Source organism: Pongo pygmaeus, chromosome 11, assembly GCF_028885625.2.
Source record: "Pongo pygmaeus isolate AG05252 chromosome 11, NHGRI_mPonPyg2-v2.0_pri, whole genome shotgun sequence".
Classification (NCBI taxonomy): Eukaryota; Metazoa; Chordata; class Mammalia; order Primates; family Hominidae; genus Pongo; species Pongo pygmaeus.
Genome location: NC_072384.2, coordinates 102395418 through 102420576, shown reverse-complemented (window position 1 = coordinate 102420576; position 25159 = coordinate 102395418). Strand labels below are relative to the sequence as shown.

The 25159-nt window shown below is 44.9% G+C and overlaps 1 protein-coding gene and 1 long non-coding RNA gene across 3 annotated transcripts in view; one reads left to right on the top strand and one right to left on the bottom strand.

Annotated features, from left to right (window-relative positions):
• Positions 1–25159, bottom strand: part of KIAA2012 (KIAA2012 ortholog) — a 134919-nt gene that overhangs the window by 76887 nt on the left and 32873 nt on the right. Inside the window, exons 9-12 of one of the 2 annotated variants that reach the window (XM_054479139.2) lie at positions 23253–23402; positions 19439–19615; positions 15685–15795; positions 3830–3898 (exon numbers count right to left, since the gene is read on the bottom strand). In XM_054479139.2, the coding sequence (XP_054335114.1) occupies positions 3830–3898; positions 15685–15795; positions 19439–19615; positions 23253–23402 (507 nt within the window). The remainder of the gene's footprint in view (positions 1–3829; positions 3899–15684; positions 15796–19438; positions 19616–23252; positions 23403–25159) is intronic. The other variant, XM_054479141.2, reaches the window with a different exon arrangement.
• LOC129032106 (uncharacterized) lies at positions 12027–16889 on the top strand. Its single transcript, XR_008501196.1, has 3 exons — positions 12027–12228; positions 14549–15625; positions 16729–16889. It is a non-coding gene; the product is annotated as an uncharacterized LOC129032106 (long non-coding RNA).

The window sequence follows — 25159 nt, the reverse complement described above, 5'->3', positions numbered from 1 at the left end:
ATTTATTTATTTAGAGAAGGAGTTTTGCTCTTGTTGCCCAGGCTGGAGTGTAATGGTGCGATCTTGGCTTACCGCAACCTCTGCCACCGCAACCCTGCCTCTGGCAGGAGAAGCAATTCTCCTGCCTCAGCCTCCTGAATGGCTGGGATTACAGACAGGTGTGATCCATTGCGCCTGGCCCAGATATTTTCAAAGTAGTGTTATATCTATTCCCTTGGCAACAAATAGGGAATATTAAGCACCAAGTGATGTAAAAATGTTTTTGTTAAGGTCATTGGGCAAATCAAGGGAACAAATAAGGTTCTAAGTTGTGAAAGAGGCACCCTACGCTTATATGTGGAATGCATTTTCCTGCGGAGACTGTTCTGCATAGTGATTAAGTTTCCAAGTCAACCTGAAAAAAAAAAAAAGCCTGTTTCACCCATGTTGTAGCTAAACCTTTTCAATCATTAAATGCTTATGCTGCACTGACAGTAGGTATGTGTTAGCAGCATATTACCAGGTAATAGGGTTGCTGGTGGGCCCCTGCCCTTAAAAAGATTGCAGTCTAGTAGTGACTGAGTGTGGTGCCTCACGCCTGTAATCCCAGCACTTTGAGATGCCAAGGTGGGAAGATGGCTTGAGCCCAGAAGTTGGAGACCAGTCTGGGCAACATGGTGAAACCCCATCTCTACCAAAAAAAAAAAAAAGACAGGCATGATGGCAAGCACCTGTAGTCCCAGCTACTCAGGAGGTTGAGATGGGAGGATCGCTTGAGCCCAGGAAGTCAAGGCTGCAGTGAGCTGAGATCCAGCCACTGCACTCCAGTCTGGGCAACAGAGGGAGACCCTGTCTCAAAAGAAAAGAAAAAAAGCTTGCAGTCTCATGGAGAGAAAAGTCTAGTCAGTGAACAATGCAGTGAGTGAGCTGCTGTGGCTGTAACTGGGTAAGCATGGTTCATTGTGCACATGTGGGGGGTGAGTGTCACCCCATCAGCAGAGAGTGGGAAGGGAAGGAGAGCGAGGGGAAAGTGGAAAAGCATTCATGGGGAGGTCAGTTTGAGGACTAAATTGGGAAGTGAAGGATTAGCAGGAGTTAACTAGGACAAGCGGTAAAAGTCAGGGGATAACAGAAAGTAGAATGGTGGTTGCCAGGGGCTAGGGGAGGGAGAAGGGGGAGTTGTTTAATGGGTATAAAGTTTCAGTTTTGCAAGATGAAAAGAGTTCTGGAGACTGATTGCACAATAATGTGAATGTACTTAACGCCACTGGACTGTACACTAAAAATGGTTCAGATGACAAATTTTATGTTATCTGTATTTTACCGCAATTAAAAAATGTTGGATAGGAGATGAGAAACTGTGCTCCAGGCAGAGGGAACAGTACATTCTAAAGCTTGGAAATAGGAAAGAGATTTGCATTAGTCCAAGGTCTTTTAGTTACTAGGAATAGAGGCGAGAAGGATCAAAACGTTCTCTCCTTTTCCTGGATCTAGAGCTTGCTGCGAGGCACCCTGTAATAGGCTAAGTTAGCCTTTGGTGCACTGTCATGGCCCCTTCTGTACTTTTCTCCTTCTAGTGTCCCCTTCTCCACGTGGCTGATGTTCTGCTGTTCATCCGAGCCCCCTGGGGCACTCCATGGGCCAGGCATGTTTCGACCCTTAAGCTCTATATACTTCCAAATTACTCACCTTTGTTTCCACCCCATCAGAATTTTTAGTCCCTCAGAGCAGCTGTTTCTAGCTAGGTTGCAAGAGAGCAACTATCTGATTAAATACACTTTTACTAAAGTGTGACAGACTATTCGCCTCTCTGAAGTTTCAGAATCTTAAGAGTATACTTCTTAATCCAAGGTAAGTTTTTTATTGGTGAGATTTTAATAGTAGAATGAAGGGAAATGGTAACATTTTAGGTGCTATTAGAAAGAATATTTTGGTTTGCAGAGCTAGCCTGTAAACAGGCTTATCTTGCTTGAAAATTTGTTTCAGGACTTTGATTCTCCCAAACTGTTACTTTTTTTTTTTTTTCCAGCTTTTCCTCTTCTCCCTATGATATCTCTAGAAGTTGCAAATCCTTTTTAGTGTTACTCACAAAAGGGTGTATGATGCTGAGTAGGGGGAATTGGAGGGGGAAACGGAGGTTGGACAGAAGCCATTTGTTTGCATGTGTCATTACTAAGTCAAGGACTTCCTAAACTCTCATATATTGTCAGATGGAATTGCCCCTCTTTAGACTGTTGCTACTATGAACCATGCTTAGTCATAAAAATATAGGTTCCTTGGGTTCAAATCCTAACTTTACTACTTTGTGTGACCTTGGGCAAGTCACTTAACCTCTCTTGAGCCACATTGTCCTAGATGAAAAATGAAGATAATAATAGGATTTATCTCCTGTCATTGCTATAGGGATGAAATGAAATTATGAATGCAAAGCACTCAGCATGACGTTTGGCATATCAGGGATATATAACAACAGTAGCTGTCACCACCACCACCACCGCCACCACCACTACCATCATCATCATTTTTACTGAGGGCTCCTATTTAAGAGCTGCTCTGGCCCAGTTCTAACCAATGCATGAGAATGAGCAAAAATGGCATGGAAACTCTTTCTACCTTCATCAGGATGTCTGCCCAAGGAAGATGGCAAGGGGGAATGCAGGGGGCCAGACTCCCAGGTATTTCTCTGCTTACGGATTTTGAGATTGGCAAGGATACAATTGTGCCTTTTCTCTTAGTTTTGCAATCTCTGGCAAAAACAATCCTTCCACCCTGATTTGCCTATAGCCCTTGATCTGTGGCACTGCCTCTCGCCTGTTCCTACAGCAGCTTCTTCATGCAGGATTCATTGCTGCCCAGCCCGAAAAGAAGCAGCCAGGAGGCCGGGAGTGTTGGCTCATGTCTGTAATCCCAGTACTTTGGGAGGCTGAGGCGGGTGGATTACGAGGTCAGGAGTTCGAGACCAGCCTGGCCAATATGGCGAAGCCCCGTCTCTACTAAAAATACAAAAATTGGCCAGGCTTGGTGGCAGGCGCCTGTAATCCTGGCTATTCAGGAGGCTGAGGCAGGAGAATTGCTTGAACCCAGGAGTCAGAGGTTGCAGTGAGTCAAGACCTTGCCATTGCACTCCAGCCTGGGCGACAAGAGCGAAACTCCATCTCAAAAAAGAAAAAAAAAAAAAAGCAGCCAGAAAGACCACACACATTTCTCTGTTAATCAAAGACTATTTTTAGGAGAGAAAGTCTCCAGGTCATCATCCTTTCCTTGGTCTGAAGCAGCAGCAGCCATGTCTGTGGGTGGAGGATGAGCTACAAAGTCAACCTATACTCCCAGTTTTTGCAGATCTCTCAATGGGGGAAATGAAATAGAAAAGGAATCTGAGGAGAGGCAGACCTGACCTCAGCCCTCCATTGAAAATACAAGACTGAGTCTTTCCCAGATCGGCTCCTAGCTTGTGGTGTGTGCAGGCTGAGGGATGTGCAACTCCAGGGGACAATGTCTACCTCATTATTTAGGGAATTGTGCAGTGGATTACCTGCAGGACCCACAGGACATCCCTGCAAATTATCCTTCCTCAGGCCAGCTAAGCACAAGCACTTGGTTCCACCCGACGTCTCTTCCTCACTAATATTTACACTCAGACCACAGGGCTGCCCATGAGTAACTCAAGAGAACAACACATTTCTCAGGCTTTCCAAGAAGCAAATCCTCTCTGCTACTTATTGGTATATTTGGGGAGAAACTGTGGGTTTCTGGAGGTCTATATATGAAATAATATGATCATGAGTCAAATTACATAGAGGAGTCAAATTACATAGAGAAGTCAAGGTGACTTTTTAGTGGAAAAGCTTACCTTTTAGGAAATGCTGACTACTAGGCCCTTCCTTTTCATGGCTGATATTTGAATTGACAGATTCATAGGCTGAAAAACAATAAGATATTTTACCTGAGAGAGGGAAAAAGTCTTGTAAAAATTTGTTCCCTTATCTGAAGACAGGGGAAAACATGAAGTGGTTGCCTCAATGTTTAAGCTTTGCAATGAACTGGCTTTTTTTTTTTTTTTTTTTTTTTAATTTTTGAGATGGAGTCTCTTTCTGCTGCCCACGCTGTAGTGCGGTGGCACGATCTCGGCTCACTGCAACCTCTGCCTACCGGGTTCAAGCAATTCTCCTGCCTCAACCACCTGACTAGCTGGGATTACGGGCATGTGCCACCACGCCTGGCTAATTTTTTGGATTTTTAGTAGAGGTGGGGTTTCGTCATGTTGGCCAAGCTGGTCTCGACTCCCGACCTCAAGTGATCTGCCCACCTCAGCCTCCCAAAGTGCTGGGATTACAGGCGTGAGCCACTGCACCGGCCTTGAATTGGATGTTTTTGAAAATCCACAGATGATATTCTGGAGAGAAGGTTGATCTAGGATTAAAAAACCATTGAGGAAAATAATGTTTTTATCTAAGATGTTTAAAGGTAAAATTCTGTAGGGTCCATGATGATAAAATTCTGTAAGGAGAACTTTTGACAAAACAAGATCATGAAACAGTTAACGTTTGACACATGCTGTAAGATGCCCAGATTTGAACAGCAGCTGTGTCTCAGTGTGTGCAGCCATGGGGGATGACAGACAAGCACAAAAAGCCCCCCTCTCCGGTTGTAGCACAAACAGAGTGTTGGACCAGGGGAGCCAGGAGGGATTCTAGTCCATCTGATTCTAGCCAAAAAGACAGACAGGCTTTTTCACAGCCCCTGATGAATTTTTTTTTTTTTGCGATCTGCTAGTCACCTGGGGTGAGAATTATTTTCCTAGCTACCCTTGTCAGTCAAAATGAAAATTAGTTAAAACAATGCTGTCTTAATGACTGATGAGAATTAGAATGTCAGACTTGTGAAAGTTAAGGGAGAGGTAATAGCAAAGAGGTCAATCGAGTGGGTCCTATATGAAGGGTTTGTTTGTTTGTTTGTTTTTGAGATGGAGTTTCGCTCTGTCACCAGGCTGGAGTGCAATGGCACAATCTTGGCTGGCTGCAACCTCCACCTCCCAGGTTCAAGCAATTCTCCTGCCGTAGCTTCCCAAGTAGCTGGGACTACAGGTGCCTGCCACCAACACCTGGCTAATTTTTTTTGTATTTTTAGTAGAAACAGGGTTTCACCATGTTGGCCAGGCTGGTCTTGACCTCCTGACCTCAGCTGATCCACCTGCTTCTGCCTCCCAAAGTGCTGGGATAACAGGTGTGAGCCACCGTGCCCAGCAGGAAGCAAGGTTTTTAAAGGGAAATTTGGTGTGTTTGTATGAGAGAGAGAGAGAAGCAGAGAGAGAGAGAAGGGAGAGGGAGGTGTGAGATATCAGGGAGAGAGCAACAGAGAAGAAAAAAAGGAATCCTAGAAAATTCAAACCGGAAAAGACTTAGAGATTTTCTAGTCTGCCTAGCCACCAAACTCATCTCCAGATAATTCTATTTATTTATTTTTTGCTTCATTGTCTCATTACCAATAACAAATAGACTAGAGAGGATGCCAAGAAAGAATGTTTGGGTTTTACTGATTTGCTAAACTGCGGTGGGGCTTGACAAAGCCTGCCTCTCGGTGCTCCTGCATCTCAGGGCACACACACGGTCACGTGTGTGCCGATAGCTGAGGCTGAGCAGGCGGCCTGGGATTCTGAGCATCAACACTGGAGAGAGGAAAAGCCGTAATTAGTGTTAATTGTTGACCCTACAGTTCAAGAATAGATGCTCTGGAGAATGAGAAATGAGAACAAACATTAATTATTGAGTAGGGACCTTGGAGACAGACACTCTGGATTAAAAGGAGAGAGATAAATTGCATAATGAATGTTAATTTTCCCTCAAAGAATTGAGTGGTCGGTGGTTGAAAGGGAAAAAGAGGCTAAAAAACAGTCATGAAAGAGAAAGCTCTGTGTGTGTCAGGTGAGAGGGTGGAGGAGGGTTACACAAACACTGTCTGTCACTGCCACCGCCCTGCCCTTTGCCTCGTAGCTCCCAAGAAGTTTGCTATCAGGGTTTTCCTTAGAACTCATTATTTACCACAGCTGCCTGCTAGGAAGCTCAACCATTTCCCCTACAGCCCAGGAGCCAGAAAACAGCCACACTGCACTGCTGACAAGCTGAGAGGCACACAGCATGGGGATCAATTTTTTTCTGTGTGCTGGTGGGACTTTTGACTTGGCTTGAGGGAGGCTGCCAGAACTGTGGCCCTGTGGGTGCTGCTGTGGGGACAATGTGGGCTCCAGGCCTTAGTTGTTGTTTTAGCTTAATTACAATACAGGAGACACATATGCCCCCCTTTCAGAAATAACCTTCTTAACTGAAAGTAAAAACAGAATAAAGATAGTTTGGGCTGGGCACGGTGGCTTACGCCTGTAATCCCAGCACTTTTGGAGGCCGAGGCAGGTGGATCACCTGAGGTCAGGAGTTTGAGACCAGCCTGACCAACACAGTGAAACCCCGTTCTCTACTAAAAATACAACAAATTTAGCCAGGCGTGGTGGTGCACCACCTGTAGTCCCAGCTACTTGGGAGGCTGAGGCAGGAGAATCTCTTGAACCCGAGAAGCGGAGGCTGCAGTGAGCTGAGATCGCACCACTGCACTCCAGCCTGGGCAACAAGAACAAAAATCAGTCTCCAAAAAAAAAAAAAAGAGTGAATTTGAGTAGAAGATTGGAGATGAGCATTGTAGCCAATTTTATAAAGAGGATCTGCAAACAAGCTTGTCATGGGCAGCCCAGATCTCAGAGTGCTGGTTGAGATGCTCACATCCAGTTAGTGGCCCTGGGGAGTATGCCTCTTAGGCATGGCTGCTCACTGCCTTCCACTCGGGCCCTCACCCAGTGTTGTCTGGCTGATTTTGCAGTAGCCTGAGCCTTCTGCCTTTTCTCTTGTCTGTTCCTTCATGCTAGCTCACGCGTTGGGTTGCGTGACATCCCTCCTCAAACATCTGTGATTCCTTGTTGCCTAAACAGCAGCATTTTGGCTCTCTCCTGGCACACAAGGCTTTCCCTGGTCTGGCCCTGGTCTGCCTTTCAGGCCCAGCTCCTCCTCACCCCCAGCATGAAGCCCCTCCACAGTCCACTCACGCCGCGCTGCTCCTCATTATGCACGTGTTCTCTATGTTCCTCTTTTTGTTCATTCTGGTGTCTCGGCTGGCTGGCCCTCCCCTTCTCTGTCTATCTACTTCTCATTTCTCAAAGGTCAGTGTAAATGGAACTTCCTCTGTAAAAAGCCCTTCCCAACCTCCTAGGCTAGAATTAATGGCTCCTTCCTGGAATACCGCTGGGTTGTGCTCTTAGGCCTCTGTGATGGCACTCATTTCATTCTGCCTTGTGGTACAGTTACTGGCTTGTGAATCTGTTCTCCACGTGGACTCTGAGGTCCTTGAGGGCAGTGACCGCAGTGCCTGGGGTGGAGCTTTGGTATGTGGAGTGAGGACAGACAGGCCTGGGAATGAAGCCCAGCTCTGCCCTTACCAGGTAAGTGAGCTCCCTGTGTTTCAATCTCCTTACCTATGATATGTGATTGAAAATACTCACTTCCTAGGATCGTTGGGATAAGGGAACAAGATGACATGCATAGCAAGGTGCCTGAGAGTGTTTGCTCTCAATATTAACATCCTTCCATGTACCTTGCACATGGGCGGTATTCAGTACATTGTATCGAAGGAGTCAAAACACATGTAATGGGCCTTCTTTGAGGTTCAACCATATTTCATATTGGAATTTTACTTAATACTTTACAAGATGGAGAGCAAGTGTGATCTGATTTGATTTTCACAAAGCAATGTGAAGTATGTTGGCAGATATTATAGTTGCATTCTGTTAAGGCACAAGGTAAGCTGCTGTAAAACAAGAGACCCAAAAAGATAAACATTTATTTCTCTTGCACATACAAGTCCAGAGGTAGGCAGGCAGGCTGATCAGGGTGGCTCTGCTCCATAAAGTTACCTGAGCACCCTGGTTCCTAATATCTTAGTACTCCATCATCCCATATGGAATTGTTCTCTTCCACATGGTTGAAGCTATTACCACAACCAAGTCCAAGGAGAAAGAGGAGGGGAAGGGCAAACAGTTTCCTTTTAAGGAAATGACCTGGAAGTTGCATGTGTTACTTCCATTCACATCCCATTGGTCAAACCTTGGTCACATGGCCATACCTAGCTGCAAGTGAGTCTGGGAAGCATAATCTCTCGGTAGGCAGCCATGTGTTCAGCTAAAATCCAGGGTGGGGGATTCTATTATTAGAATTTAGCTGAACACATTCTTCTATTTTTCCTTTTATAAATATTATTCAGTCAATATTCATAATATTCAGTAAATATTACGAGAAATACTCTGGGAGTACCAAATGTGTTCTCTGGGATATTCAGAGGTAGATGAGGGGGATCTACTCACAGGAATTTTAAATCTAGGAGGGGAAAGAAGAAAAATAGTACAAAGGATAAAAGATGTGAGGGAGTGCTTGGTAAGAGGCCCAGGTGGTAAGAATTAGTGGAACGTAAGGAAATAGCAATCGTTGTGGCAAAGGTGGTCAGGTAAGGCATCAGTAGAGAGGGAACTTTGACTGGTCCTTGAAGCTTGAAAACCTGGATAAGAGGGACTAGAAGCTGTGTGATGCAGTGGGAAAAGCTCTGGCCTCACTGGATGAAGGAAGATCTGGGTTTGAGCCTTGGATTTGCCATATAAAAGCTGTGTGGCTTTGAGCAAATCATACCTCTTTGGGCATCAGTTTCCTTATCCATAAAATCAGAGGTTTTCTTTTCTCTTTTTGAGACAAGGTGTCACTCTATTGCCTAGGCTGGTGTGCAGTGGTGCAATCATGGCTCACTGCAGCCTTGACTTCCCAGGCTCAAGCAATACTCCCACCTCAGCCCCTGGAGTAGCTGGGACCACAGGTGTACACACCAGGCCCAGCTAATTTTTAAAAGTTTTTGCAGAGATGGGATCGCACTATGTTGCGCAGTGTATTAGTCCGTTTTCATGCTGCTGATAAAGACATAACCGAAACTAGGCAATTTACAGAAGAAAGAGGTTTAATTGGACTCACAGTTTCATGCGGCTGAGGAGGCCTCACAATCATGGCAAAAGGCAAGGAGGAGTAAGTCACATCTTACATGGATGGCAGCAGGCAAAGAGAGCTTGTGCAGGGAAACTCCCCTTTTTAAAACCATGAGATCTCGTGAGACTCATTCACTATCAGGAGAACAGCACAGGAAAGAGCTGCCCCCATAATTCAATCACCTCCCACCGGGTTCCTCCCATGACATGTGGGGATTGTGGGAGTTACAATTCAAGATGAAATTTGGGTGGGGACACAGCCAAACGATATCACTCAGGTTGGTCTCAAACTCCTGGGCTCAAATGATCCTCCTGCCTCAGCCTCCCAAAGTGCTGGGATTATAGGCATGAGCCACCGTGCCTGGCCCAGCAGGTTTTCTAATTGTCACATAGCTCTAGTGGCCCTGCATAGTCCCCCACCCCCACTCCTAGAACCATCTTAGGAGGGAAAGAGTTAGTTGGGTTCAGAGAAGTTGGGAGGGACATAATTAGACCATATCCACTTCAACCGGATAGTTCTGCTTTTATCTGTTTTATTTACTGGTATCCTCAGAAAGTCTGATTAAATGCTTCCTTTGCTTAAATACTGATGACGGTGATGCCTAAGTTCCCTCTTGACTCTAGGGTTCTCTGAAACAGAACAAATGCAAGGGAGGTAGAATTCATAACTTCACAGGTTCTATAAAAAATGACATAAGTACCATCATCTTAAAAAAAAAAAGAAATAATATAGTCTTCAGTACTTTGTATTGATTTTTTCTTCAGAAAATGAATAGCTAGTGGATTCAAAGCAAGCTATTATTCTTTTTTTTTCCTGAGACGGAGTCTCACTCTGTTGCCCAGGCTGGAGTGCAATGGCACTATCTGGGCTCACTGCAATCTCTGCCTCCTGGATTCAAATAATTCTCCTGCCTCAGCCTCCCGAGTAGCTGGGATTACAGGCACCTGCCATCATGCCTGGCTAATTTTTGTATTTTTAGTAGAGTCACCTGACCTCAGGTGATCCATCCTCCTCAGCCTCCCAAAGTGGATTACAGTCATGAGCCATCGCGCCTGGCTGCGAGCTATTATTCTTGACATGTTTCTTCTTCGGAAGCCATGAAGTGGTGATGATGCCACCTTTTCAGCTACATATGAGGTAGGGAAGTCTTTATGTTTCTAGGAATCACAAGAGGTTTCTGTCAAAGGAAATGAAGGAGAGTCCCTACTGTGTTTTAGTAGCTGTCTACTGGTGGCTATCAGGACACCTTCCAGAGTGGGCTGTGAGGCCTTGCTGGTCTCACCACAGTGAGGGAAAGAACACTGCTTCCTTCTGAAGGCTGGGACAAATGCAGCTATCACAGCCTGCCCTTCTACAATCACTCAACACTGTGGTACATGTGATAGACCTAACTTAGCGCCATGCCAAGCCTGATGGGAATCTCCTGTAATTTTTGTAAGGAGAGCTTTTTAGTCGGGGTTGAGCCCAGAACAGAAACTGCCCAGATATTTTTAAGAAGAAACAGAGTTACTATAGAGTAACTGCCTCTTATCATGCTCAGTCTTCGTGAGCTCAGTGCCCAGAGCTTTGATGCTTCTGCCTCACTTCTGCTCTCCAAATCTCATGCAAGCACATCTAATTGGCAGAAAATAATTTGCATCCAGCTCCCTAGCTGCAAAGGTTATCTGGGAAATGTAGTTTTTAGCCTTCTAGCCTCTGTAGTACAGGAAGGCCCACTGGAAGGAAATGCTGGGTGCCCAGAGACCATATCCAGCCACATTTTCCTTTATTCAAACGTTTGACCGGAGATCACTAGTACTGGTAACATCTGCCAACATTATTTCTCATGAGGGTTATGAAAAACACTGAAAAGGCACAAGGGACAATGTACACTATAACCACGTGGGGCTCCTATCTTCCTGTATTTCTTCCTATCCAGAGATGGATGGATTGTGGACTCTATGATTCAGAACTGATGTTTAGAGAATAAAAATAATAATAGTCACAAATGATTAATGGCTGAAATCCTGTTTCAGGATTTAAACACAAGAACTGCTCCACTGAGAGAGTCTCCTTGGGGAAAGGGGCGTATTTAGAAACATGCCATGTTAGGAGAACCTTAGAAATCATCAGTTTAGCATTTTCCAAAGTTTGCCAAAAACTTTTTAGATCCACATGATGCTTTACCAAAAACAAAGGGATTCAGTGATCAAATAAGTTTGGGAAACAGTGCATATCCCCATCCTGAAGAACCACGGTGCACATCAGCATATCGGAGGCTCTAGGAAGTCCTGTGGTAAGGGATCTGCTTAACTTTGGTCCACTGGTTTCCAAATGTATCTGGCCCTAGAACCTTTCCTTTTTTACACAATGCCTGTTAACCTTCTGAGGAATTGGAGTTTGACGGGACATGTGCTATGAGGACTGGATCTAATACCAACTCCTCTTTTTCCATATGAGGAAGCTGAGGTCCAAGGCAATGAAGTTATTTGCCTGTGATCACAGAAATCCTGGGCAGTACAGGTGGGAATAAAACCAGAGTTTTTTCTTTTTCCTCACATGGCCTTATCGAAATTAATTGTCCTCCCTTACATCTCTTGGCATCATCAGTAAGGTAACAGCTACTAAGAGATGGGCTACTTAAGGAAAATCATACTTTAAACAGTACTCCACCAACATGGAAGGATTCTTTTACCTGCGGGGTCCCACAGCCAACTTATCCCAAAGGAAAAATGGGGAGAACAGTCACTTAGCCTATGTTTACCCCTAAATGATCAGTGTTTTGAGACCAGCTGGGATATTCTTAGACTCATCTTTCTGTCAACCAAATCACAGACCATCACAAAATGACACCAAGAATACTAGTTATCTAACATACTAGTTATCTATTACTGCAAAATAAATGATCCTGAAACCTGAAACAATAAACCTTTGTTATGTCTCAGTTTCTGTGGGAATCTTGGAGTGGCTTAGGTGTGTGGTTCTGGTGCAGCCTTTTGTGAGGTCACAGACAGAGTGTCAGCCAGGGATGCAGTCATCTGAAGACTTGACTGGGGCTGGAGAACCTCCTCTCAAGGCAACTCCCGCACAAGCCTGGGAAGTTCATTCTGGCTGTTGGCAAGGGGCTTCTGTTCCTTGCCATGTGGACTGCTTGCCATAGGCTGCTTGAGTGGCCTCATCACAGACATGGTGGTTGGCTTTCCCCCGAGTGAGTAATCCAAGAGAGAGAGAGCAAGGAGGAAGCCTTGGTGCCTTTTATCACCCCAGTCTCAGAAGTCACATACCATCAATTCTGCCATAGTCTATCTTTATTTAGAAGTGAGCCATCATATCCCACTCACACTCAAGGGGAGAAGAGTTAGTTTCTCCCTTTTGAGGGGGGAAGTGTCAAAGAATTTGTGGATGTATTTTAAAACCACCACACCAAGAAACAGTTGCAAGGGGGAAGGATGCTAATTAAATGACAAAGGACAACAACAACAAACAAACAAGAAAGGCTGGGTGCAGTGGCTTATGCCTGTATCCCAGCGCTTTGAGAGACCTAGGTGGGAGGATTGCTTGAGGCCAGGAGTTTGAGACCAGCCTGGGCAACATAGGGAGACCCCATCTCAAAAAAAAAAAAAAAAAAAAAGGCCAGGCATGGTGGCTCGTGCCTGTAGCCCCAGCTATTTGGAGGCTGAGGTGGGAGGATAGCTTGAACCCAGGAGTTTGAGGCTTCAGTGAGTCATGATTGCACCACTGTACTCTAGCCTGTGTGACAGAGCAAGACCCTGTCTAAAAAAACAAAAAACACCCAAGAAACATTTTGAGGGTAAAAATCCATTTAGAACCAGAACAAATACTAAACAGAAACTCTGAAAGAGACCAGGAATTTAAATTTACATGACTTGATGCCCAACCTGAATCATTGGCATAAACATCCTTGAACTTCTTTGTAAAACAAACTTCTGAATAAAAGAACTTCTGAGAGAAAACTTCTATTGCTGGCACTGTGACTAGGGGAGTGGATGAAGGATTTGAATCAAGGATAAGCAATTCAGAGGGCATATCCAGTGGTTTGACTTGTATCCTTCTAAGTTAACTTTTCCTTTCTCAAGACTTTCAATTTTCTAAATGTTCAATATCCCAACATGACCAAAAGGGTCAAATTCCAGCTCTAGTCTTCACATCTTTTTTTTTTTTCGTCTGAAGGTTTATATTAATTTCCCTATGCTGTCTGAAAGAAGATATCATGATCTAATTGCCTAAGAATTTATTTCCAAATAGTTGTTGACAGAGCCTGGAAGTCTCAGAAAGATCAGATGGATCGTATTCCTTCCTTTACTCAAGAGTTTTTTTTGTTTTTTTGTTTTTTTTTTTTTTTTTTAATTAAAACAAAAAACAAAAAACCCAACAACAACTATGATCCCTAAAGAACTTTCCTTTGTGGCACCTGGAGTATTCAGTCAATCAACAAGCTTTTCCTGGACATATGATGGAGATGAGACGTTCTCTAGGGCTCATATATTGGAAGCTAAACAGAAAACAGATGCAGATAAATACAATAATCACAAAAGTGGGATTGAGAAAGAGAGAGAGGAATGGGGTTGAGGCTACATCTAGGCAGTTGTGTGCAGTGAGGTGGATTTATTAAGGAAAATGTTCCAGAAAAGATGAACTTAAAGCTATTCTAAATATTTGGCGGAAACTTGAGCAAAAGTTTGGAGAGAAAAGAATGAAGACTGAATTTTTAGGTCATCAAAGAGATGAGCAAGGGGTGGGCTGGAATATAGTAGGAGATGAGGCTGGAAGGGGAGGGTGGAGACAGTGATTAAGATGATTTTGAACAAACTGATCTGCAAAGAGTTTGGTGTGGTTGGAGCAATTATACTTTGGTGCAAAAGTAATTGTGGTTTTTGCAATTAAAAGTAATGGCAAAACCGCAATTACTTTTGCACCAACCTAATATTTTGCGAGAGGAAAAATTTTTTTCAGTATACTGTCTCCCAAACCAAACCAAACCAAAAAAACAAACAAACAAAAAAGCCCAAACCAAAAAAATCTTTGCTGATTAATAGAGACTCTTAGAAAGCCAGACCTTTATAGGAAGATGTGGGTTTAAGATCTTTCACCACCTTCTTGAGCAACATCCTGTCACCGTCAAGACTGAAATTCAACCAACTGCCCATGGAGGAAAGGCTTGAGAAAGGCCAGTGGCTAACTGATTCATTCATTCATTCATTCAATAAGCATGCAGTGAATGCCTTTAGGTTTGAGAGGCAAGTAGGATTAAATATACCATCTGTGGGACTGGGACAAGATGGCCGGCATGTCTTCGTTTATCAGCATAAGTTTCATCTTTCTCTTTCTCCATGTCATGGAAATTATTGAAATATTTTTCAAAAAATTTAAATGAACATTTATTGTGAACCTTCTATGTATATGTCAGGGACTATGCTAGGTGCCAGGGATACTAAAATGACTGAAGCATCATATTGACAATGGTGACAATAAACTTACAGCCTAAATATTTCCTTTTCTGCTTCTAGCTTTCGCTGTGCCAAAAGGGGGAACTATTTCTCCTGGAACAGAGTGGACAAATGTGCAGCAGGTGAACAGAATCATATTTGCTTCCAGCTGTTGCACCAGCTGTGTCATGCTGACAGTGGCCTCCACCTGTCTAACTCCTGCTTCCACCAATTCAGAACCAAGATATTTTTATACTCATATCCTGGTATAAACCAACTGCTGCTGGAAGTTCTTTGATGCTGAATTTGGAATCAAATACATTCTACTTTCTGGAAATCCACATACTGGGTGGCTGCTTCAATAGCAGCGAACACGAGATGTAAAATGCAGCAATGGTCAAGGAATTTCTCAGGGGAGGAATCAATCCTCTCATTTTGGTGGAGGAACCTTGGATACAGGGAGGATGAGGGACTGACTCAAAGTCATCTGGCAACTTAGAGGCGAGGCCAGAGCTCCTCAAATCTAGCTCTGAATCCATGCTCTTTTTATTGAGCCGGTCATGACGTAACCCCCCAAATGAGTGCAGCTTTTAATCTCCCACATCAAGGGGCCTGCTGGCTGCAGACTCATGCATACACATCACGGTGGTTTCTGGGTGGTTGATGCTCATCACCCTCTGACTTCGTTTCTTTTTTCCTTTGCAAAATGGCTATTGCCCAGAGGCAGCATCTCTTTTCTAAAAAGTGAACATGCCAGAAGGGTTTTTGGAAACTGCCTTGCTATCTGTCAGGAGCCAGATGATTCACAGGGATGAACCAATGCACATAACAAGGATACCTGATTGGATTACCAATTAGCCATCTCCACCTCTGCAGGGTGGTTGGAAAGAAGAGAAAAGGCAGTGTTTAGTTTGGGCAAATACCAAAAGGACTTTATCATTCTCAAGGCATCAGCGTGGCACATTAGACCTCTTCCAAGCCATTCCACTGGAACTTCTCTCTCCAAATGCTCCAGCAAGAGTAAACTTGTTATGCAAACATTGGATCATTGTGTCTGAGCTACAGAAGCACCTCTGTGTCAGTGAAAGGGGAGAAACTGTCTGACTTGCGTCTGTTTTTAATGATGTCTCTGCTGCTGGGAAAATTTGGAAGCTGCAGGTAACATCTTCCCCTTTGAAAAAAAAAAAACAAGGCTGCCCTGGAATGTGTTAGCTTACCTTTACCCGATGGAAGCGCCTCGGTTTGGGTACACCCTGGGAGGGACAGGCAGACTTTTTCTCCATCTGGACCCAGCAAGAAGTGTCCCAGTGTAGGGTCGCTGGAATCTTCTCGAAAATAAGCACAAGCATAGGCAGTGTCAGTACCATGTTGGTGAGGGAGACAGACTGAACCTGGGCCATGTTCCCCTAGTCCCCCGCGGGCACACACCTGTAGATGCCTGTGTGCTCGGGTGCCCACCAGAGTATAGGGTGAGCCCTACTCCTGGGACTCAGCAGAGCAGGGCTATTGTTCCGGCCCTGCCTTCCGGGGGTCAAGCTGGGATGAACGGGGAGGGGCTACCACTTGCCTACATCATGCCTTCAGGAGAGCCTGGCTACCTCAGGGCCAGGGCTAAGTGAGCAGGGGCACTCTGTGTGAAGGAAAGGGAGTCCCTTCCTTCAGCTGTGTGCAGCCCAGCCCCTGAGAACAGGGCTTCCCGCTTCCTGCCTCTGCTGTCCGCCTCCGTCAGATGTCCTGTGCAGTACTCAGCATACACGGCCATAACATCTAGATGAAATACTGGGATGGCTTGGTGATGCCAGGGGCTCAGGTCAAGGAGAAGGATGCTGTGTCTCCCTAGTTACTTAGAAAGATTGAAGGTATTTTTTATAACCTGACTGTAAAAGTAAAAAAATAAGTCATTTATTCCCCACTTGAATCTCAACGCTCAACCCAGAACACTCCTGGGACTAGACTGCGGGGTTTCCCCCATGCCAAGCAATTCTCCAGCAGATACCAACTGGTTGTTGTATAATTTAATTCAGTTCTGACACTCTCTACCTGGAGATGGTGTCAGATCCCACGGGGTAGGGCTCAGTTCACAAGATTGCCCCCCACTTCAGATGCCAATTGCAAGTCCCAGATTGTGACCTGTACTTCTGACTGACCAGCTCTAATGGGGCCTCCCACAGTCCTCCCTCTCCTTGGGTTCAACAATTTGGTAGGACAGCTCACAGAACTCAGGGAAATGCTTACTTACATTTTCTGGCTTATTTATAAAGGACATTAGAAAGGATATCGTGAACAGCCATATGAAGAGATGGGCGAGGATGTGCTGAGCTTCCGTGCCCTCCCTGGGCCTGCTGCCCTCCCACCTAGAAACGCTCAGCAACGCTGAAGCTTATCAATTCGTGGTCAACAGCTAATAAAGAGCTTGATCTCCAGTGTCCCCTCCCCTTTCCTGGAGGTTGTGGGTGGAAGCTCCAACCCTCTATTTCTCTTATCGCTTGGTCCTTCTGGGCACTGGCCCCATCATGAGGCTACCTAGGGGCCTTACCCTACATCACCTCATTAGCATAAACTCAGGTGTTTTCAAAGGGGCTCATTATGAATAACAAAAGATACTACTATCATTCAGAAAATTCCAAGAGTTTTAGCCTAGTAATAGAAACCAGGGACAAAGACCAAATTTATTCATATTACACCATACTTACCTTCCCCATCTCCAAGACAAAGGGTCCAGGAGTCCAGCTACCTGGACTAGCAGGCCACCAGCTAGAGTGGATGCTAAGGAGTACACACATACACATGCACACTTACAAACACACACTGACATATTCGCACGGGGCACACACACAAATATGCACACTCTCACAGGGTAAGCATGCACACACACCCCCATACACATGAACACTTACAAACACACACTGACATATTCGCACAGGGGCACACACACATATATGCACACTCTCACAGGGTAAGCATGCACACACACCCCCATACACATGAACAGTGACATACATGAGCATATGACACATACATTCACAGGACTGAATATATAGACATGCACGTGCATATGCAGCCATGCCTATATAAATGTGCACAATGACATGCATGCACACAAGCACACACATGTACTCATGGGCATATAAGCACACATCCCACACACATTCACTTACACACATGCACACACCCAACACACACACTTGAGGCTTCAGGCTGCTCTCTTTTCCCAGTCCTGGTCCTGGCATTCTATCCTTTTTTTTTTTGTTTTTTTTGAGACAGAGTCTTGCTCTGTTGCTCAGGCTGGAGTGCAATGGTGCTATCTCAGCTCACTGCAACCTCTGCCTCCCAGGTTCAAGTGATTCTCCTGCCTGAGCCTCCTGAGTAGCTGGGATCACAGATGTGCACCACCATGCCTGGCTAATTTTTTTTTATTTTTATTTTTAGTAGAGATGGGGTTTCACCTTTTTGCACAAGCTGGTCTTGAACTCCTGACCTCGTGATCCACCCACCTCAGCCTCCCAAAGTGCTGGTATTATAGGCACGAGCCACCGTGCCCAGCCACTGTCATTCTAATCAGATTCTCCCTTTATAAGGATGTCTAAAGTAGGCTTGAGTATCTATTTGCTGTGATTTGTCCCAGGCCATGCAACTTCCTAGGAAGGCCCCAGGTGGTGACATAACAGTACACCAAGTTTGGTTCAATTGTATCAAAATGAAAAGAACATTGCTGTCACACAAGTATAAAGGGGAGGGGGTTGTGAAAGAGAATTTCCAACCCTGGAATGGTTTCTAGGTGAAAACAACGTCTCTAGGGATAGAGAGAGTGTTGCGGGGAAGGAAGGGATTTAATTTTGACCATCTCAGCCTGAAACAGAAGCTGCAAACACAGAATGGAACTATTAATCTGTGGATTTAATTTATGCTTAAAGAATTCAACTGTATATGCTCTGGGGAGAGAATGAGAAGGAGGTGTGCTGGACAGTGGCGGAGACAGAGAGCAAGTGAGACTGATTTAAATACTGAGGCATTCTGTCCCTGAGTGAGCATGAAATGAAAGATGTGAAATCCGTTACCTCTGTGATGGCTGTCTGTTCCCACATGCCTCTCAAAGTGTGAGCTTCTCACAGCCCTGAGTGTGATTCTGCTGTTAACAGAGATACTCTTTCTTTATACAATCTGTCCCCCAAACACATGTCATCTCCTTCATCTGGTGCTCAAACTGAGAAAGCAGCCCAAGCCTTCAACGAAGCAGAAACAGCTGCCTGGACCACACGTTCCTGAAAATGGTCTGTCAGTCTCCAGCGTGGCACCTTCCCAGGGACTTTTCAGGGGTAACTTGGACTCTAAGCAATTTTTGCTCTATGAGCTACCTTTAGATGGAAGCCCCGGGGGAGCTGCTCTTGCACTGTCCTTGCATTATTGCTCTGTATAAGCACCTTAGTCCCCTCCTTGACTATTAGCTCCTTAAGGATAAGTACTTGAAGCGAGGCTAAATCCTAGAGGGAATGGCCTTGCCCTGCCTCACCCTTCTCTAGAAATCAGGGTCTTTCCCTCTCTGTGAACAGGCTCTGCCCTGGGCTGGAGTTGACTTCTGTCTGGGGACTCTTCTGTTGGCAGGCTCATCAGGCTCTCTTGCCTCAGGGGGCAAGGGTTATGGCTCAGTTTGGAGTGTGCCTGGTAAATCCAGTAGTGTGTCTCCCCCAGGAGCACAGGGAGCTGTGTCATCAAATGCTGCTGCCAGGAGTGAGGAAAGCACAAAACAGCGTAGCAGTGCATGTTGGTGCAGCAAACCCTTAAAACATGTACTGACCCTTTAGGAATACGCATGGGGAACATTAATCCCACTGACATCATCAGAAACAGTGTCAATTACCCCTTTTCGATGGAATGCCTTTCAGAAAACTTACATCATAGCAGCCTCGCAGCCCTGGCAATGAGCCACATTCAAGCCAGTGGGGGGCGTCTATGCACCCTGGGAATGATTACCTTGAGCTGCTGGCAGTGCCCTCCTGGGCGCTCTCATGTTTGGGAGACTTGGGGGGCTGCTGTGGTCTGATGTCCTAGGGCTGTCCAGGCCCTTCTGGCTCTCAGGACTTTTTTTTCCTTTAATCGGGGGTAGAAGATCCAATGGTGGGGCCACATCGTGGGGTGAGGCATCATCGTCTTTAAAAACAAAAGGGGAAAAAGCCTGCGTGAGAAAACAGAATCAGCAGGAAGAAGGAAGCTCTCTTCTAACTTGGTTGAAGGACCTCTGTGTGAAGACTGCTATGAAGAACTGGTAATTGTATTTTGGCTAGAAGGGAGAAACTGTCCTGGTGTTAGGATGGTTTATTCCACTCATTCTCAGGTTTGTCCCTCTTTTCCAGTCCTGCTAAGCACTAGGGACCTGATATCTCCCATGGCCAAAATGACAGACTCTTGACTAGAATCGTGGCTGTTCATTTGGAAAATTGCCAAGAACTGGGAGGAATTGAGTGGTGGTTGTTTTTATTCTCATCTTACGGATGAAATCCTGAGATGGAAGGAGGACTGGAGAGGGTGCAAACTCCTTCCACCCCTAGTCTGAAGGCTCTGACTAGGGAGATCCCAGCTTTAGAGCTGATGAGATTATTGGATACAGATTTCTGACCAAAAAGTAGTTTTGCCAGACAGAGTCAATGATCGCATTCCTTCCTCAGGGTTAAATAAAAAGTGCTGCCTTCCAGATGGAAGTCAGAGGGTATCAGGATTGATGGTAGCATTCCATAAAGCATACCCTACCCTCTGCTTCTGTTTTCTCTTCTCAACACCAACAGGGCCTGCTCTAGGAAGCAGGAAACCCAGGAACCCAAGTGACTGAGGCCTTGGCTTCACCTCTTTCAGAGGGACTGGTCTTTATTTCATATGTAAAACAATAGTTGCTATTAATATTTCGGTTTAATAATTGGCTTCATGTGGTCTCAAATTATCACAGACTACTTATTCATTAAAAAGAGGCAAAGTGTCTTTACAATGGAAAAATGGGGCAGACATCACCTTCAACCAAATAATAAAATTTAACATCACCTACAATGGAAGAAACTGACATTTTGCATCCCTTGATATGATGGGCCGAGAGGGACACAACATCACCTCTGTGATATTCCTGCCAAAAAGGTTTGATCTGAATCTCATTATGAGGAAATAGAAAAATCCAAATCAAAGACAATTCTGCAAAGCAACTGGCCCGTCTTCTTCAAACATGTCAATGTCATGAAAAACAAGACTGGGGGACTCTTCTAGATGAAAAGATTCTAAAGAGTGGGACCACTAAATGTAATGCATGATCCTGAGTTGAATTCTAGGTTGAAAAAAAAGCTATAAAGGAACATTATCGGTATAAATAGAGAAATGTGACTATGAATTAGAAATTAGAAAGTACTATTACACCAATGTTTGCTTTCTTGAGTGTGGTAATTGTATGTGGCTAGGAGGGAGAATATTCCTGGGCTTAGGAGATACGTGCTGATAAGGGATAAATGGTACAATGTCTGCAACTAACTCTCAGATGGTTAAGCAATAAAATAAAAAATATATATGTGTGGATGCATACATAAAAGCTGGCTTCATTTCTGTGGTATTAGAAGTGAAGTAATCCAGGCCTAGGCAAGTAAATGAATATGTGCCACCTCTGTGGCAATGGAGCAGTCCCACTCAGCATCAACATGCCCGTGCAGCAGGGACCTCTGTGTGAAGACTGCCATGAAGAACTGCCTCTTTGTTGTTGTTGTTGTTGTTGTTGTTTTTTAGACAGAGCCTCTCTCTGGTGCCCAGGCTGGAGTGCAGTGGCGTAATCTTGGCTCACTGCAACCTCCATCTCCTGGATTCAAGCAATTCTTGTGCCTCAGCCTCCAGAGTAGCTGGGATTACAGGTGTGTGCCACTACACCTGGCTAATTTTTGTATTTTTAGTTGAGATGGGGTTTCACCATGTTGGTCAGGCTGGTCTCGAACTCCTGACCTCAGGTGATCTGCCGCCTCAGCCTCCTGAGGTGCTGGGGTTACAGGTGTGAGCCACCACGCCCAGCTGGAACTGCCTCTTTAAGTCCCTTTCTTTCTGCATCTACTCCCAGGTTCAGTCGCATGCATAATTTATACCAAAGGGCTTCTTAAACCAGTTTCCTCCTGGCCGAGTGGCAGAGGAGGGACAAGTTCTGGTACTCAGTTCCTGGTGGTCATGGCAGCTCAAAACAAGTGTAGGGCAGTGCAAAATGAACACTATGGAAGATGAAATTCACTGGTGTCCTTTATCTCGTGGCTCCAGCTGTGCACCTCGCATTGTGGCCCATAAGTAGAAAGGTGCGTTTTTCTCTATTTGCAGAGGGATCTCTGCCCATATTTGGATTTTTTAAAAAAGGAAACATTAAAGTCTTTAGGATAATTAACTCCCGCTTAAGAGATAGACCAAATAAGCCTCTGCCTCAATAATCAAAGGACATTCTCGAAACCTAAATGTTTCGAGAACGTCCTGAGCTAGGTTCATTATTTGGTTTATTCTTTTATTCTATTTTTTTGGTATTAGTTAGAAAGGTCACTATGTTGGGCTTATACTGAAAGGGAATGTAGTATGATGAGTAAGAACATGGATTCTGGCACTGGAAGCCCTGAGCTCCAATCCTAGTGAGGCCACTTACAGTTACGTGACCTCAAACATACTATCTGTCTCTCAGGGCTTCTGTTTTCTGATCTGTAAAATGGGGAGAGGATTGCCGTGAGGAGTACCTGAGAGAATACATGGTAAAAACTAAACAGTGCCTGGCACAGACGAAGAACTCCAAACACATTAAGGTGCATCTTCCTATTTCTGATACCAGTAGTCAGAGGTCACTTGACATCTGTGATACTGTCATCTTGCACATGCCTTTTGGAAAGGAGCCTCAGTTTTCTGAAAATGGGGAGCTTTCTAAATATGGCTTGTTACTTCCAACCTATCCAACACATAAACACAAACACTTAGATGCATCCATGTGTATAGTTTCAAATGTCCACATGTAATGGAAATTGGAGTGAAGACTTTTATCAATATTATGGACTTTTAAAAAAAATTTTTTAATTTTTTATTTTTAGACAGGGTCTTGCTCTGTCACCTAGGCTGGAGTGCAGTGGCACAATCTCGGCTCCCTGCAACCTCCGCCTCCTGGGTTCAAGTGATTCTTGTGCCTCAGCCACCTGAGTAGCGGGGATTACAGGCATGCACCACCATGCCTGGCTAATTTTTTTGTATTTTTAGTAGAGATGGGGTTTCGCCATGTTGGCCAGGCTGGCAAACTCCTCACCTCAAGTGATCCCCACCCACCTCAGCCTCCCAAAGTGCTGGGATTGTAGGCATGAACCACTGCACCCCGCCGATATTATGGACTTTTTAATGAATAAATACATATTTATAAACAGATTAGAAATGAAATTTCATTATTTAAAAATACAGGATAAACAATAAGGCATGCAGCAAACTTTTGGTAAGTTTGACGCCTTTCTACATCTGCAACCAGAAAATAATAGTGGGATGAGTTAAGGAGTAAGTAATTGGTGAGCTGGACACTGTTAAAATATTAGTAGTAGGATGAGTTAGGGAGTAAGTAACTGGTGAGCTGGACACTGTTAGTTTTAGTGCAGCACTTTGGTGAAGGCAGCTGCTGCCTGCACAAAGGCCATCTTCCAGTGGTTGCTGGTGAACTAACCTCCCTTCCAGACTCCTTTTCCTTGGCTGTGGACCCTTGTGTGTCTTGCCTTGCTTCCCTTCAGAGTGAGGTTCCTGAGGGATGCTGGAGGGAGGGAGGAGCTACCTTGAGGTGAGAGTGTGTCCCTGCTCGCGTCCACTGGGAGATGCACCGTTAACTCCCGTGGCGTTTCTAAGGATGCATGCTTCAGGGGAGGTCTCCACACAGGTGTGGATTCTTCGCTGCTTTCTGGTTCTGACTCAGGGTGTGGAGCACCTAGGAGACAAAGAGGAGGCTGAGTTGTAGCAGAGGTCTGTTGTTTTTGCCTAATGTCTCTTCTTTTGGGGACCTATCCCTTCCCTGCTCACACCATGTGGTTTGGTTGGAGCAGTGTCCATTTGCTGATTCCAGAGAGGGGTATGGAACTGAAGCCTGGCATGAGAGTACCTCATTGCCTTAGCCACAGAGATTGGTTCTGGGGGGGGCACATGACCCAAGTCTGGTCAATCGGGGTGATTTCTGCGCTTTGCAAGAGCTTTTAAGAGGCATATCCTTCCTATAGAGGTTAACAGGAAGGAGATTAGCATGGAATTGCAGGAAGACATCTTTATCACCTCATGGTAAGAGCCTGCTTCAGAGGAAAGGCTAACATAGTTGAGAGAAAAGTACTGCACACATATTTTCCGAGGCCTGGATTCAGCCGGTCCTGCAGTTACCTGATTCTTGGCGTGAACAAATTCCTTCCTTCCTTCCTTCCTTCCCTTCCTTCCCTCCTTCCTTTCCTCTCTCCCTCCCTCCCTTCCTTTCTCCCTTTCCTTCCTTCCTTTCTTCCCTTCCTTCCCTTCCTTCCTTCATTTCTTCCCTTCCTTCCTTCTTTCCTTTTCCTTCTTTCTGTGTCTCCCTTCCTTCCGTCTTTCCTTCCCTTTTCCCCTTTCCTTTTCTTTCTTTTCTTTCTTTTTGCTTAACACACTTTGAGTTAGGCTTCTGATGCTTTTAAAGGAGGGTCCCCGTGACATGTAAATGGGGAAGAACTCCATGAATTCACTGTCTTTGTACCCGATTCCTATGTTTCATTGTCAGTGTGTTGGTAAGCTCGGTGCATCTGGCTTTAAGAATCTGGTTCATGATGGCCTGGTGGTTTTCCTCACCTTCCTATCAGGGTCATCATGGAAGATAATCAGATCGAACCCAATCTTGTGAATAGTCTTCTCTCTTTTTATTAAGCATATCTTTTCATTCTGATGTTTTGACATCTGGGACCTGACTGTCCCTCCCAGGGCTGGCCAATTCCTAGAGACAGTAAATGACTCACCTGGGAACATACCTGTCATATGTACCCCAACCAACCCAGAGTTCTTGACCCCCAACAACCTCCTTTATCAAACTCTTAACATTCCCAGGCTACTGTCTGCCTGCTGTAATTATTAGAGGGCCAGTACCAAACCGCAAGGGGCAGCCCCTATGCCGCAGAGCTGGCTGAATTATTCAAACTATACAATTCTAAATCTGCTTAGGCTGCTTGCTCTGCCTTGCCTGTATTCCTTCTATGAAAACCACAATACAGCCTCTTGCCTGTGCTCCCTGCCTTCTGCCTCCTGGAGGCTGGTGCGCCCCCGTGTGGCCCTGCGTGGTGTGGTGTGCCTCCTCCTCTTGGAACTGTAACAAACTATCTTTTCAGTGCCAACTGTCTCCTGATCTGTTGGCCTCACCACACCTGAATAATAAGAAGATCTGTATTTTAAAACACTGTGTTGTTGATTTTTTTTTTTTTTTTTTTTTTTTTAGGGAGCTGAGTAATTTTTTTGGCAAGGTAAAATCTACATAGAGTGAATTGCACAGATCTTAAGTGTACAGTTCAATGAGTTTTGACAAATCTATAATCCATACAAGCAATCCAGAGTGAGAACATTTTTCATCACCCCAGAAAGTTCCTTCACGTCCCCTTCCATTGGTCTTTTAAGCTCCACCGTTAGGCATTCTTTCCAGTGAGAAGTCCAAACAGCCTTAGAACAAAATGGCTGCCTGTGTGATTC